Source organism: Notamacropus eugenii, chromosome 3 (genome assembly GCF_028372415.1).
Source record: "Notamacropus eugenii isolate mMacEug1 chromosome 3, mMacEug1.pri_v2, whole genome shotgun sequence".
NCBI classification, from domain to species: domain Eukaryota; kingdom Metazoa; phylum Chordata; class Mammalia; order Diprotodontia; family Macropodidae; genus Notamacropus; species Notamacropus eugenii.
Genome location: NC_092874.1, coordinates 209,689,556 through 209,705,191, shown reverse-complemented (window position 1 = coordinate 209,705,191; position 15,636 = coordinate 209,689,556). Strand labels below are relative to the sequence as shown.

At 37.1% G+C, this 15,636-nt stretch overlaps 1 protein-coding gene across 1 annotated transcript in view; it reads left to right on the top strand.

The window, feature by feature from the left end:
- ANKRD16 (ankyrin repeat domain 16) overlaps window positions 1-15,636 on the top strand; it is a 49,662-nt gene that overhangs the window by 11,500 nt on the left and 22,526 nt on the right. The window contains exon 3 of the mRNA XM_072654229.1: window positions 12,926-12,968. Within this exon, the coding sequence (XP_072510330.1) occupies window positions 12,926-12,968 (43 nt within the window). The remainder of the gene's footprint in view (window positions 1-12,925; window positions 12,969-15,636) is intronic.

Sequence of the window (15,636 nt, the reverse complement as noted above, 5' to 3'; positions counted from 1 at the left end):
CTTATATTCAACATATTCAAAACTGAACTCATTATCTTTCTCCCTAAAACTCTTCTTCCTAACTTTACTGTTACTGTGAAGGGTACCATCCAGTCACCAAGGCTCAAAATCTCAGTCATCTTTGACTACTCATTCTCTCTGTTGCCAGGTCCTTTTATTTTTGCTTGGTTATATTTCTAGCATACAATATTCTTCATGTAAGATATTCCATCTCCCAATGCTGAAAATGTCACTGGCTGACTCCCATTCTTGTAACTCTCTTTATTTTCATCTCTGCCTCTTGGCTCCTTTAGTTTTCTTCAAATATCATGTAAAATCCTGTCTTCTGCAACAGTCACTCCTTAATCTTAGTGTCTTCTCTCTGTTAGCTACCCCTAATTTATCTTGTGCATAGTTGTTTCTCTCTTGTCTCCCTCATTGGGAGGGCTCTTTAAGAGCAGGAACTGTTTTGTTTTTTCTTTCTTTCTTTGTATCCCCAGAGCTTGGCACAGTACCTAAAACATGGGTCCTTTAATAAATGCTAGTTGAATAACTGACAGCCACATAGGCAATACATAGGAGGGGTGCAAGCAAATTACTAATATGAGGTCCAAGATAGAGGATGAGAGGTTAGTCCTCACTGGGGAAGATATTGAAAGGCATCATAGAGATAGTGGTACTTGAGTAAGATTATAAGGGATAGTTATGAATTAGAGCATTTCAGGTACAACATGAGCAGAAGCATAGAAATGGGAAAATAGGGCACTGTGTGATGGACAGTCAAATTTGGCTGTGGCCTAGAGTACGAGAAGTCAACAAAAAGTAGGATTGTGCCAGATTTGCGGGGGTCGTGGGCCTTGAATTACAGACAAAGAATTTTGAACTTAATTTAGTAGCTAATGGAGATACATTGTAAGGTTTTGAGCACTGAAGTGGCATAACCAGATCCATGCTTAAGGAAGATGAGTCTAGATTTAAATAATTGAAGAAATATTTATTATTCATGAGTAGGTTAAAGCCAATGAAATAAAAAAAATGACAGTGTAACTAACCTATTTATTCAATGTCATCCCAATTAAATTACTAAAGAATTATTTTACAAAGTTGGAAAAATAATAACAAAACTCATTTGGAAGAACAAAAGGTCAAGAATTTCAAAGAAACTAAAGGGAAAAAAGTAAAGGGAGATTTAGCACTACCAGATCTTAAACTATATTATAAGGTGAGTTCATTGTTGAGGGATAAAATGGCTAATTTTGATTATTTCAAATTAAAATTTTCTTGTATAAATAAAACCAATGTAGCCAAGATTAGAAGGAAAGCAGAAAATTGGGAAAGGATTTTCATAGACAGTCTCTCAGATAGGATATGATTATGATGGAATGCTGCTGTAATATACAAAATGGTGAGCTGCATGATTTAGAAAAATATGGAAAGACTTGAATGCTGTCCACCTCCAGAGAGAGAACTGACAAATACATAGTGTAGCCTTACATATAAGTATATCTGTGTCTATATGTGTATATATATATGTGTGTGTGTGTGTGTGTGTGTGTGTGTGTGTGTATTCATATCCACTTGTAGCCATTTCTAGGGTGGGAAAAGGGGGAAGGGAGGGAAAAAAATTAAAAGTAGACAATAGAGAATAAAAGAAAACCTAGAAAGAAACACAGAAAAGCTGGGTTACTTTGAAATGTGTAAGATTTATTACATAGGTTTTGAGAAATGGAATTTATTGCTTTATGTTGAATCTTCTCTTATGTTCTTCTGTGTACATGGAAATGTTCTTTCTTTTCTTTTCTCATTTTGTGTTTAAGTTCAAAATGAATTTTTTTTATTTAAAAGATAAGTAAAAAAAAGGAAGATGCATCTGGCTGCATGTGGAAAAATAAAAATTAGATAGTGAAGGGACTTTCATTTTTGGCTTTATCCTAAATGCTTATCATGATGCTTGAAAAATCCTAGGTACTCAATGAATTCTTATTGAATCAAGTTTTACTGAGTAGTAATAAAAGTATTTGTTGAAGTCATTAAATGAGATTCTTATTTCCTAACCCAGCACCAACATCACCAAAAAGGCAAAATATAAAACTACATGACATACTGGAAGAAGGGGTATTTGAATAAAATCCTGGATTTTGAGTTTGAAGAAATGTTAGTAGTCATTTAATCTAGAACATTCTCTGTACACATGGGAAAATGTAGTCATTTAATCTAGGACATTCTCTGTATACATGGAAAAATGTAGTCATTTATTCTAAAACATTTTCTGTAGACATGAAAAAACTGAAATTAAAGGAAGAAAAACAGGAAGAAGCTTAAGGTTTTAAAGGGATGAAAGATTTTCATAGTATTTTGACATTAAACTAATTTCATGCAAATAATATACAAGACTAGTCAAGTCAAACCAAGACAATAAGCATTTATTAAGTTCTAAGTGCTAAGTGCTGGGGCTACAACACAAAACCTCTCCATATCCTCAATAATCTCACATGCTAATGAGGGAGACAAGATTCAAAGTAACTACAAACAAGATATAGACAGAATAAACTGGGGATAATCCCAGAGAGAAGGCACCAGGAAAACTTTCTTGCGGAAGTCGATACTTGAAGGAAGCCAGGGAAGCCAAGAAACAAACAAGAGAAAGAAGAGAGTTCCAGCCATGGGAGACAGCCAGCAAGCATGTTTAGAGCCAGGAGATGTATCTTCTTCGAGGAACAGAAAGAAGGCCAGTGTTACTAGGTAGCAGAGTAAATGGAGAAGACTGACAGAAAAGGAAGGAAGAGGTCAGATTATGAAGGGCTTTCAAAGCTAATAGATTTTATGTTTGATCCTAGAGCCCTGGAGTTGTTTGAATGGAGGGAGGAGTGTGATGTTGTCAGATCTGTGCTTTAGGAAGATCAATGGACAGCTGAGTGGATGATGAATTAGATCAGGGAGAGGCTTGAGGTAGGGAGACCAATCAGCAGGTTATTGCAGTAGTATAGGTAATAGATGATGAGGACTTATACCAGAGTGGTTGCAATGTCAAAAGAGAGAAGGGAATGTATAGGAGAGCTATAACCAAAGCAAAAATGACAGGAGTTGGTGACAATTTAGATAAAGGTATTAAGACAGAGTGAATAGTCAAGGATAACACCTCGCTTGCAAGCCAAAGTGAATGGGAGAATGGTAGTAGTACGCTCTACAGTAACAAAGGAGTTATGAAGAAATTTGGACATGCTGAGTTTAAAATGTCTATGAGATATTCAGTTAAAGATGTCCTATAAGCAGTTATAGATATAAGATTAGAGGTCAAGAGAGGTTAAGACTAGTCAGATATATCTGAGAATTATCTATATGGAGATGGCAATTTAAATCATGAGAAAATGTAATAGTATATATAGGGAAGAGTATAGTAGGCAGCATAGACATGCAAATGTGATATATAAATATATATGTATATATACACATGTGTATATATCATGTGCTCATTCAAAAATGTTTTCCATGACTCTAAGTGGTCTACAAGATAAATTCCAAATTTCTTAGCCTGACATTCAAAGACTTTCTTAATCTGACCCAGCTTATCTCTCCAGTGTTATTTCCCTGTATTTTCAAATAATAACTACTCAGTTCTAGCCAAGCTGGCCTATTTATTGTCTCCCATACACCTTGCTCAGTATTGCTTTCATTTCTTTGCTGTTTTTCCCTATCTGAAGTTAACTAAATTAACTCATATTTCTTCTGTAGCTATCTAAAATTTATCTATCCTGCAAGACTCAGTTTAGTGTTAAGTTTGGAGAATTAACAATCCACTATAATATTGACTTATCCAACGTTTAATTTTCATTGAATCTAATGATATTAGGTTGTTGTAAAGGCTGTTAAACTGTGGCTGCTGAGATTTATTTCATAGCATCTGGCTTGTGATTCCTATAATATCTTATTATGTGTGTAAGAATATAGTATTTACCTCTTAGAATTTTGTAATTACAAATGCATTTACAGTTATGCTGAGAAACATAAATTAATCAATATTGTTTACTATTGAATATATACATGCATATACATGCACTTATAAATAGCTTTATTAACAAGTAAGACCTTAAGAGGATCTTTGTGTTTTGAAAGTTTGTTTCTGAAGATGGAGGACTAGACATTTTTCCGATTCCCATGACCACTCAAACCTCTCCAAAACAGAAATTATGCACAAAAGATAAGGCAACTTCAACTATATTCATGGTCTAGAACATCTAAAATCCAAAAGAAATTTTTTTAAGCATGAATTGACACTCACTAACCCAGAGCTCACCCAGCACACCTCTCTGCTTCCCACACTATGGACAACAAGGATGCATTAGCAGAACCCAAGGGCAGAGAACCCATCTCTAGGCTACAGAAATTTGCCCTGTTGACCACAGTCCCTTAGGTGCAAAAGCTAGCCAGAGTTCACAACCCTGTAGCATCAATAGCTACAGAACGTACAACTCTGTAGCTCCAGCAAAGCCAGAGCCAGGGTTGACACCTTTATAGCAAAAGTGCTGGAAAGGTCTGAACTGCCAGTCCTGGGCGAAGAACTAATGAACAGAGGGAGCAGGACAGGGCTCCAGGACAAGACTGTGTGTGTGCAGAGCTATGCAGTACTCCAATCCTGAGGGAAAAAGCACAGCATCTACTTGGGGCCAGTTCTGACCACTGGGACAGAGACGTAAGCTGGTCAACTCATCATGGGAGTAGAGGTTAAGACACTTTGAGATGCAGCTTCTAGGGAAATTGTCATCAAAAGGGATAGTCAGAAAATGAGTGATAGGGAAAACAACTAAAATTACCAAAAATTTCAGGGAGAAGAAAACTCAAAGACCTTGAACATAGATGACTCAACAGGAAAATCAGTCACAAAAGAAGAACAAATGGTCCCCAGATCTAAATGTAAAAAGACAGAAATAATTAATACATTCTTTATTGATCATAATGCAATAAAAATAAAAACTTGTTCAGGGACCACAAAGGATACAAACCTGAATGGAGACTTAACAGTAAAATATTAAACAATGAGTGAGTCAAATAACAAATCATAGAAACAATAACTAGGTGAAGGAAAATTATGATGAAACAATATATCAAAATTTCTGGGATGCAGATAAAGTAATCCTCAGGGGGAAATCATATTCTTATAAACTTATATTAACAAAATAGAAAAACTGAGGATTAATGAATTGAATATGCATTTATAAAAATTAGAAAGCCAAAACAATTGACAAACCTAAAACAAGCAGAAAAGGAGAGATATTAAAAATTAGAGTGGAAATAGATATTAGAAAAAAATATAGAAGTGATAAATAAAACTTAAAACTGGTTCTTTAGAAATACTAATACAATTAATAAGCCCTTAGCTATTCTGATTTAAAAAGAAATAGATTTAACTATAAAGGAGTGACCAAATTAAAAAACTCCTGGCCCTAATGCATTCACAGAAGAATTATATTAAACTTTTAAAGTACAGTTAGTACCCATACTTCACAAATTATTCTCAAAAATTGAGAAAGAAAGCACTCTATCAGAATCCTCTTATAGGACAAATAAAGTTTTTTTTTTAAATTATGGAATAAAACGAGCATTTCCTTAACAATAAAAAAGATGATTGTCCATGAAACTGCATATCTACTATGCAAAGTTTGCTATTCCTTTCAAATATATAACAAAATTATCATGTAAGTTTCTTCTTTTTTTCTTCCCTGCCCCTCCCATCCTAGACATGGCTACCATTAGACACAAACAGTTATATATACATATATATATATATATATATATATATATATATATATATATATATATATATATATACACACATACACATATATATATATACATACACACACACATATATATACACACACATATATATACACACACATATATATACACACATATATACACACACATATATACACACACACATATATATATACACACATATATATACATACATGTAAATAAAGTTATTCTATACATCTGTTTATCAGTTCTTCCTCTGGATGTAGATAGTTCTTTATAGTGAATTTGGGTATTTATAATTGTATCAGTAAGCACTCCAGTATACACAAGGGGGCCTGCTATCACAGTTTCTTAGATCTGCATTTATAAAAGGAAAGACAACTTTTGAGGGGTCAACAATTGCTTTAATGACATTCAACATACAGGGAAAATATAAGCAAAGAAATAAAGACCAACAGACAGAGCTCTTACAGTCTGAATCAAAGCAATATTGCTGTACACTTTACATACATCCCTGGATCAAAGCAACATTTCTATACACTTTTCCTGCATTCCTGGATCAAGAGAGCCTTTACATCTGCACAGTCAGGGGGTCTGAACATACAGGCACTCAGAGTCTCGACCAGGTATTCACAAGATCCTTCTCATAAGCAAACCCACAAAGTAAAATACCAGCCTCCCAGCATATATAATGAAGATTCTGCTCCTGATTGGCTCAGAGTCAGTAGGCGCGAAACCCACATGACTCAGCACGGCTTTGAACCATCAGGGCTCAAAGGAGACTGAACCCTCAAATGCTCACAATTTAGCCTAAGACTGGGAAACAACTCCAGAAAGAAAACAAACAAACAAATCCCACTTTGCTTGTTACAAAGCTGTTGCTTTGTTACAGTAATAGACAAAATAATTTATTCACTCAAAGTTGTTCTTAAAACAATATTGCTGTTATTGTACATAGTGTTCTCTTGGTTCTGTTCATTTCACTCTTCATTATTTCATTTTTCTAAAATCATTGAGCTCATCATTTCTTATAGCACAGTAGTATTCCATTACAATCATATACCACAACTTGTTCAGCCCTTTGCCACCACAAAGAGAGCTGCGATAAACATTCTAGAACATATAGATTCTTTTCCTTTTTTCCTAATCATCTTTGGAAATAGACCAAGTAGTGGTACTGCTGAGTCAAAGGGTATAAGTAGTCATAACTCTTTGAGCATAATTCCAGATTGTTCTCCACAATGGTTGGATCAGTTCACAATTCCACCACCAATGAATTAGTATAACAACTTAATACCTAAACCAAGGAAAGGTAAAACACAGAAAGAAAACTTTAGAACAGTATCATTAATAAATATTGACTCAAAAATTTTAAACAAAATCCTGTCAGACTATAGAAATTTATCCAAGAAATCATTCATTATGACCAAGTGGGCCTAATGCCAGGGATGCAAAGATGTTTTAGCACTAGGAAAACAATCCACACAATTAATCTTATTAAAAACCTAAACAACCAAAACCGCAGGATCATCTCAATAGATGCAAAAAAACCTTTGACAAAATACACTCTTTTATGCAAAAAACCCTGTAAAGTATAGGTATAGCACAACCTTTTAAAAAATATCATTAAAAGCATTTAAAACCAAAAGGAAGTAGCATATGCAATGGAGATCCATCAGAACCTTTTCTAAAAAATACTGCAGTGAAGCAAGGATGCCTGCTCTCTCCAATAGAATTTGATATAATTCTGGAAATGATAGTGAGTGGGATAGACTTAGTGAAGACTCCTCCGATTGTAATTTTTCTCCCAGGGGTGAGGTAAGGCCTAAAGGCTCAAGGTTACAATATTTTTAGAATAGAATAGTTCCATATAAGGATATAAAACTGTGTAGTGTATTAGGGTCTCAATGATTGGACAAAACTTACATAGTTCCTCGATGTCTTCATTTCAAAAGGGATTGGTTAGATTTCGTGTCTAGAATGTAAGACCATATTCTCAGCTAATGAGGATAATGGTCAGTGGGAGAGGAGGGACTTGCGTTAAGGTCTATATAAATCACTGCCCTTTTCTTTGTCTTCAGCTCTCCTACTCCAGGTGAACTGCTGTAGGATTGTCCAGATTCTCGAGAATCGAATAAATCTCTTTTCTGTCATCACTTTGAGAGGCCTCTGAGTAACTGATTTATGTAGGGACCTGAGCCATCCCACACAATAGCAATAGCAATAAAACAAGATAAAGAAATTAAAGCAACAAAACAAAAGCAACAGCTGATGACATAATGATTTATTTGGGAAACCCTAGAGAATCAGTTGTTAACCATTACTGAGTCTGTTCTAAGAAAGACAAACAAAATTAAACTGCATGTGTAGGTTTATTTCTCTCAAAGCTTTTGGAACTTGCTTATAGAAGTTCATTGCATGAAGTTCATTGTAGACAAGGACAGACAGACAAAAGGGGATTTTATATCTTCAGAGCAATTCTCTCTCACCCCTCCCTCCTTTCCTGGCTCAGGATGTTCATGTCAGCTAATATTATAGTCTCTGTATGTGTTAACCATAATATGAGAAAAGAAGTGGATAGATTGTAAATACAATATGATAAGAGACTGTCACGGTGTCAGTTGAAATTGTAGAGCCAGGATGTCTGTGTTTCTTCCAACATTAACATGACATAATATATCATAACATGTCCATAAGAATACTAAGATAAGAAAAGCCCCATTTTGTGTGTGTGTTTGTGTATCATGTTCTGATTTGTTATACGATTTCTTTCATTTATCTTAGTCTGACTACATAGCATGACTATAGTGAAAATATACTCAATAGGAAAGTATATGTAGAATCTATACAGAATTGTATGCAGTCGTGGGGAGGGAGGGGGGTAGTGGGAGGTAGGTGGGGGGGGGATAAAATCTCAATTGTATGGCAGTGATTGTTAAACATTAAAAAATAAAAATAAAAAAATAAAAAATCCCCATTTTTCAAGATAATGTCTGGTTCAAAGTATCTTGTCCTTGATAGTCATAAACAGAAGAATGCTCCTGGTTAGCTTCATCTGGCCTTGCAATTGCTGACACAGGAAGGGGCATTTTGAGTTCACTCAGAGAGCAAAGTGAAAGATGTCTGTTATGCCAAGCATGCAAAGCATTATGGTGGGTTAAGCTCAGAGTAGGCCAAAATGTCTCTCCTGATTGGTCAATCCAGGTTTTAGGCCTTTCTCATGTCTTGGGTGTTCAAAATGGTTTGGGGAAGGGTCTACACAGTAAAGATACTAACTGGGATAATAGCTTCAATAGATCTGCAGGCTATAAAATAACTTCAAAAATCAGCAACATTTCTAATATAACAATTACAAAGCCCAAAAAGCAATAATAGAAAAGAAAATCCCATTCCAGATGATTAAAAATGTATTAAGTATCAGGGGATCAACCTCTCCAAGCACACAAAACACTTCAATAGATTCAATTAAAAAGTGTTCTTTTTTTCTTCTTCAAGTTCAGTGCTCATGGCTTGGCTGTGCCAATATAATAAAAATTACACCAAAATTAAATTATCCCCCCTTCCCTTATCCCCATCTTCTTTCTTTTCTTGTAGGACAAGATAGATTGCTATACCCCATTACCTGTATTTCTTATTTCCTAGTTGCATGCAAAAACAACTCTCAACATTTGTTCCTAAAACTTTGAGTTCCAACTCCTCTTCCTTCCTCCCTCCCCACCCATCCCCACTGAGAAGGCAAGCAATTCAATATAAACCATACATGTGTAGTTATGCAAACGATTTCCATAATAGTCATGTTGTGAAAGACTAACTATATTTCCCTCCATCCTATCCTGCCCCCGTATTTATTCTATTCTCTCTTTTGACCTTGTCCCTCCTCAAAAGTCTTTAATTCTAATTATTCCCTCCTCCCATTTGCCCTCCCTTCTATCATCCCCCCCCACTCCGCTTATTCCCTTTACCCCTCCTTTCCTATAGTGTGAGACAGATTTTCATACCAAATTGAGTGTGCATGTTATTCCCTCCTTAAGCCAAATGTGATGAGAGTAAGCTTCACTTTTTCCCTCTCACCTCCCCCCTTTTCCCCTCCATTGAAAAAGCCTTTTCTTGCCTCTTTTATGAGAGAAAATTTGCCCCATTCCATTTCTTCTTTTTTCCTCCCAGTCCATTCCTCTCTCACCCTTTAATTTTATTTTTTTTAGATATCAACCCTTCCTATTCAGCTCACCCTGTGCCCTCTGTCAATATGTATATAATTCGTCCAACTACCCAAATACTGAGAAAAGTCTCAAGAGTTGCAAATATCTTTCCTTGTAGGAATGTAAACAGTTCAGCTTTAGTAAGTCCCTTATGATTTCTCTTTCCTGTTTACGTTTCAATGCTTCTCTTGATTCTTGTGTTTCAAAGTCAGATTTTCTATTCAGCTCTGGTCTTTTCATCAAGAATACCTGAAAGTCCTCTATTTCATTGAATGACAATTTTTTCCCCTGAAGTATTATACTCAGTTTTGCTGGATAGGTGATTCTTGGTTTTAATCCTGGTTCCTTTGACTTCTGGAATATCATATTCCACACCCTTTGATCCCTTAATATAGAAGCTGCTAGATCTTGTGTTATCCTGATTGTATTTCCACAATACTCAAATTGTTTCTGGCTGCTTGCAATATTTTCTCCTTGACCTGGGAACTCTGGAATTTGGCTACAATATTCCTAGGAGTTTGTCTTTTCAGATCTCTTTCAGGAGGTGATCAGTGGATTCTTTCAATATTTATTTTACCCCCTAGTTCTAGAATATCAGGGCAGTTTTCCTTGATAATTTCATGAAATATGATGTCTAAGCTCTCTTTTTGATCATGGCTTTCAGATAGTCCCCTAATTTTTAAATTGTCTCTCCTGGATCTGTTTTCCAGGTCAGTGTTTTTCCAGTGAGATATTTCACATTGTCTTCTATTTTTTTCATTCTGTTGGTTTTGTTTTGTAATTTCTCGGGTTCTCATGAAGTCTTTAGCTTGCATCTGCTCCATTCTAGTTTTTAAAGAACTATTTTCTTCAGTGAGCTTTTGAACTCCTTTTCCATTTGACTAATTCTGCTTTTTAAAGCATTCTTCTTCTCATTAGATTTTTGGACCTCTTTTGCCATTTGGGTTATCTATTTTTAAAGGTATTTTTCTTCAGCAATGTTTTGGATCTCCATTAGCAAGCTGTTGACTCTCTTTTCTGAATTTTCTTGCATTGCTCTCATTTCTCTTCCCAATTTTTCCTCCACGTCTGTTACTTGATTTTAAAAATTCTTTTTGAGCTCCTCCATGGCCTGAGACCATTTTTTTTGGAGGTGTTGGATGTAGAAGCTTTGACTTTTATGTCTTTCTCTGATGGTGTGCTTTGTTCTTCCTCATCTGAAGGGATTGAAGAAAATACCTTTTTGCCAAAAAAGTTACCTTCTATAGTCTTATTTTTATATCTTTTTTGGATCTTTTCCCAGCCAGTTACTTTACTTCTGAGTCCTCTGTCAAGTTGAGGGTATACTCTAGAGACCTGTAACTTCTCAGTTCCTCCAAGGCAGCACAATCAAGGGAGAGGAATTTACTCCTCTCCTGGCCTGTGCTCTGATCTGGGAGTAACCACAAGTTTTTCTGCCCAGGATCTGTGAGTAGGATTCCCTCTCCAGAGCCTTTACCAGCTCCACCATGCCAACACTCCTCCTCACCCCAGGGCCACCACTCAGAACTGAGATCCAAATTGGCTCAATTCCCCCAGGGTCTTTAGGCTGAGGGCTTCAAAAATAGGTGCTGCTGCCTCAGTGGCTGCCACTGCCCTGGTGCCAGGGCTAGGGCCAGACACTGTTGCCTTCTCACCCAGGTGAAAGAGCTTTCTTACTGACCTTTGAAGCTGTCTTTGGCATTTGTGGGTTGAGTAATCTGGGAACCACAGCTGCTGCCCATAATTCCATGCCCTGAAGCCTGTTCAGGTCCTGTCCCTCCTGGTGCCATATGACCAAGGCTAGGCTGCACTCTGCTCTGAGTCCTGTGCGATAAACCTTTCCTGTCAGCCTTCCAAGCTGTCTTGGGCTGGAAATCTCTTTCACTCTGTCATTTTGTGGCTTCTGCTGCTCTAGAATTTGTTTAGAGTCATTTTTTACAGGTATTTTATGGGCTATGGGGTTAGAGCTAAAGCAGGTCCATCCTTCTACTCCATCATCTTGGCTCTGCCCCCACAATAATTTTTTTAAAAATTATTTAAGCAGTATAAACCCTTTTATTCCTTACTTGTGAGAATAACCCAAAGAATTCTTCTGACAGTCCTTCTAAACTCCCTGGGAAGTTCTGTCTATATTACTGGCTTAAATCCTGTAAGTATTCATTATTCTTTGCTTTTTGCTTTCAGTCTCAAAACCAGCCAAGGTTTTCCTCTCTTTTCCCAATAATAACTCCAAAGATAAAGTGTCTATAGGGTCTTAAAAAGCTCCAAAGCATCAGGCATCATAGACAACCTTCCTAGTTCCTATTGTTGACTAACCTTGAGGACATTCCACTACCTCACTCTCATCTACCTCTACCAGTTCCCAGAATCAAAGATCCCAGACTATAGATATGGACACAGAAATAGCAGAAAATGCCTTATTCCCCACCAATCACCATGCTGGAGCCTCCAAGAAGGAGGAAGTTTCTTCAGCAGATATCAGAGATGATACTTTTCCTATACAAAAAGAGAAAGTTTATCGGTAGATCTGCCACATCTCCACAGTCTGGGGAACTCCTGAAACACTATCTCAATTTGGATGTAGGATTCCACTACTATCTCCATCTGAGTGTAAGGAATGTCTTTCTAATAAATTTCCTTTGGACATTTAAATCTTTTAAACATGTTTCCTTTTCTCCTCCCTAGTATAGAGCCAAGGTAAGCACAAAATCACTCCTTTAGAAAGACAAGTACTTCCAAAGAAGGATTTGAAATGTCTAAGAAAATCTGATCATGTCTTCCTTATTTTTAAATTCCTTAAAACTCTGAGGTCCTCATCCTAATGGTTTCAGTTCATAGGTAGAATTTGTTTACATTTCTAAAACTGATTTTTTTTCTCATATAAATAGTCATCTGCAAGAAATTAGAGCACTAGAGTTTGGAGAAGGAAGTTTGTCACTTGAATGCTGGAAAGCTCTAATTTTTTCATTCTCTCTCCATCTTAATACCAGCAATGCATGGCTGCTTAGAGGCAGTGGAGTTGCTTCTCAAGAGGTAAGCTGACTTCAGTTTGTGTGCTCTCAGCAGTGAAGCACAAGTAGTCTGGGCTAGGTAGCCAGGGTGTTATGGAGTAAATTCAATATTTGGAGTAAAAGGACCTGGGTCTTAACCTTGTTTCAGACACTTAGTAACTGTGTGACTGAGCAAGTCACTTAAATTCTCGATTCCCCAGGCAACTCTAATTACTAGAAGATACAAAACAGTTACCTGTCAGAATTGGTGAAGGGAATTTTTCTAATGAGGAATTCCGCACACCAATAAAATCCCATATCTTACACCATCCCTCTCTCCTCCCCTTTGCCCCCTCATCAAATTATTTATGGTGATGATGGGGCAACCCAAACTGTTTAAGAACCTACTACTGTATGCCAGGCACTGTGCTAGGCACTTTAGATACAAAGACAAAAGTACAATAATCCATGTCTTCAAGTGGTTTTTGTTATATTGGGGGAGACATTTACATGTATAAATAGATAACAGGATAATTGGGGAGGGGGGAGACACTAGCAGTTGCAGGAATCAGAAAAGGCTTTATGTCTGTAGCCTATATATGTTCTAATGATTTTTATCCCAACTGTCGCTCTTCACAGACAAGTCAAATTCTTATTACTAGATTTCCCCTTCAAGGTCCTAGGGGTACCCCTGAGGAGTATGAGTAGTATTTCATGCAGTTGGCTCTGGATCTCACTGATATGCTTCTTCCTTTGGATTATCAATTGAAAATCATTTTATCAACCTGCCATAAGGAGCTTTTTGGAAAGCGGTATTTACTAAGTTGGTCCGCATTTGTTACAAATTATCCCTTCAAAAACATGTAATACACAAATAAGCGTAATATCTTTGAGAAAGTGGGCTCCAGCTTAGACACCACAAGTGACAAAGGGGTAACAAGCAACTCTTGGCTGCTGAAGTCCCTTTCTTCCATTTGTGGACTACTCAAGAAGTTCCCCTTAAGCGTGATGAACCTATATTTAGTCAACCATTGGTTCCTAGTATAGACACTGTTGCCAGCTGATCAAGGATACTGTTTAGAACACCAAAGGGAATATAGGAAGTCAAACATTCTCTGTATCCTTCAAAGCTAGAAGCTCCTCCTCTAGTCACAGATGGGAGGGGATGGAGGGAGGCTTGGTCCTAATCCTGGCACCCTATTAGTTTAAGTTTGATTTTGGGAGCGAATAAGGCACAAAGAAGTCACTAAATAGTTCAGAGGAAATTTACTTAGCTCTAACACAGCAAGGATAGGTAACAAGTATGCTTAACTTATGGGGAAGGAAAATCCCTTATCTCCATGTGGAAGCACATCTGTTCAGCAAGTGTGGGTATGGTGTCAGGCATACTAAATCCTAAGGACCTGAACCCAAGTGGGTAGGACCTTTTATGTCTCTAGGTGACCAGGAAGCCATCTCCACACCCAAAGGTATTAGGAAATTACAAATACCTTGAACCTTAATGCCACTCCCAGGCTAATCAAGTCCTGATTTGGTTGCTTTTTAGGGCCTAACCCAGGTATTCTAGGGGTAGGAGAGGGGAAGCTCTAGTACATATTCTTTCCCCTGGTGCAAAGGAAAGGAGACCTGGCTAAAGCCTCTCCTCTTCTCTCTTCATCTCCCTACCCACCTCACATCTCCACAGGTCATTCTTTCTCAGGGATGTGATGGTAAGCCACATCTTCCAATTTCTGGAAAAGGTCCCCATTGGAACTAACTTAATGCTTTTATACAGAACCCCATGGCCAGTTGTCTGGCTCATTTTCATTTCATCAAATGACTTTCAAAGATTTTCTTGTACTTAGTCTAAGGAATTTTGATGGCAATTATTTGAGACCCAGTTCTCCTCTAGTTAATATTTCAGGCTAACATAGGGTTGGGGGGTTTAAACCCTATACTAACATACAGAAAGTATCATTTAAACTGAATTTTTAAAGAAACCAGGGGTTCTAATAGGTGCAAGTAAGGAAGTAGAGCATTCCAGGCATGAGTGACAGCCACTATAAAAGCATAGAAATGAGACATAGAGGGTATTGTTTAATAGTAGTGAGAAGGTCAGTTTGACCAGTTTGTCCAGTATGCAAAGATGAGTATAATGTAGAGTAAACCTGGAGAGGTAGGTTGGAGCCAGATTAGAAAGGTCTTTAAATGCCCATCGGAGTGTTTTTTGTTGTTGTTCAGTCATTTCAGTTGTATGTGACTCTTTGTGACCTTATTTGGGGTTTTCTTGGCAAAGATACTGGAGTAGTTTGCATTTCCTTCTCTATCTCATTTTACAGATGAGGAATTGAGGCAGACAGTGTTAAGTGACCTGCCTGGGGTCACACAGCTAGTGAGTGTCAGAGTACAGATTTTAATTCAGGAAGATGAGTCTTCCTGAACCCAGGTCCAGCACTCTATCCACTTGGCCACCTAATTGCTCAACAACAACAAAAGAGTTTATTAAACAGAGGAGTGATATAGTCACACTAGTACTCTAGGAAAATCACTTTGTCAAGTCTGGATGGAGTGGAATGATCATGGACTTTAGCAGGGAGACAAGTTAGGAGGTTTTTGTAATAATTTAGGCCAGACTTGATAGGACCTAACCCAGAGTCTGGCTATATGAATTAGAGAGCAGGGGATGGATGTAAAAAACATTTTGTATGTAGAAACTACAAGATTTAGCAATT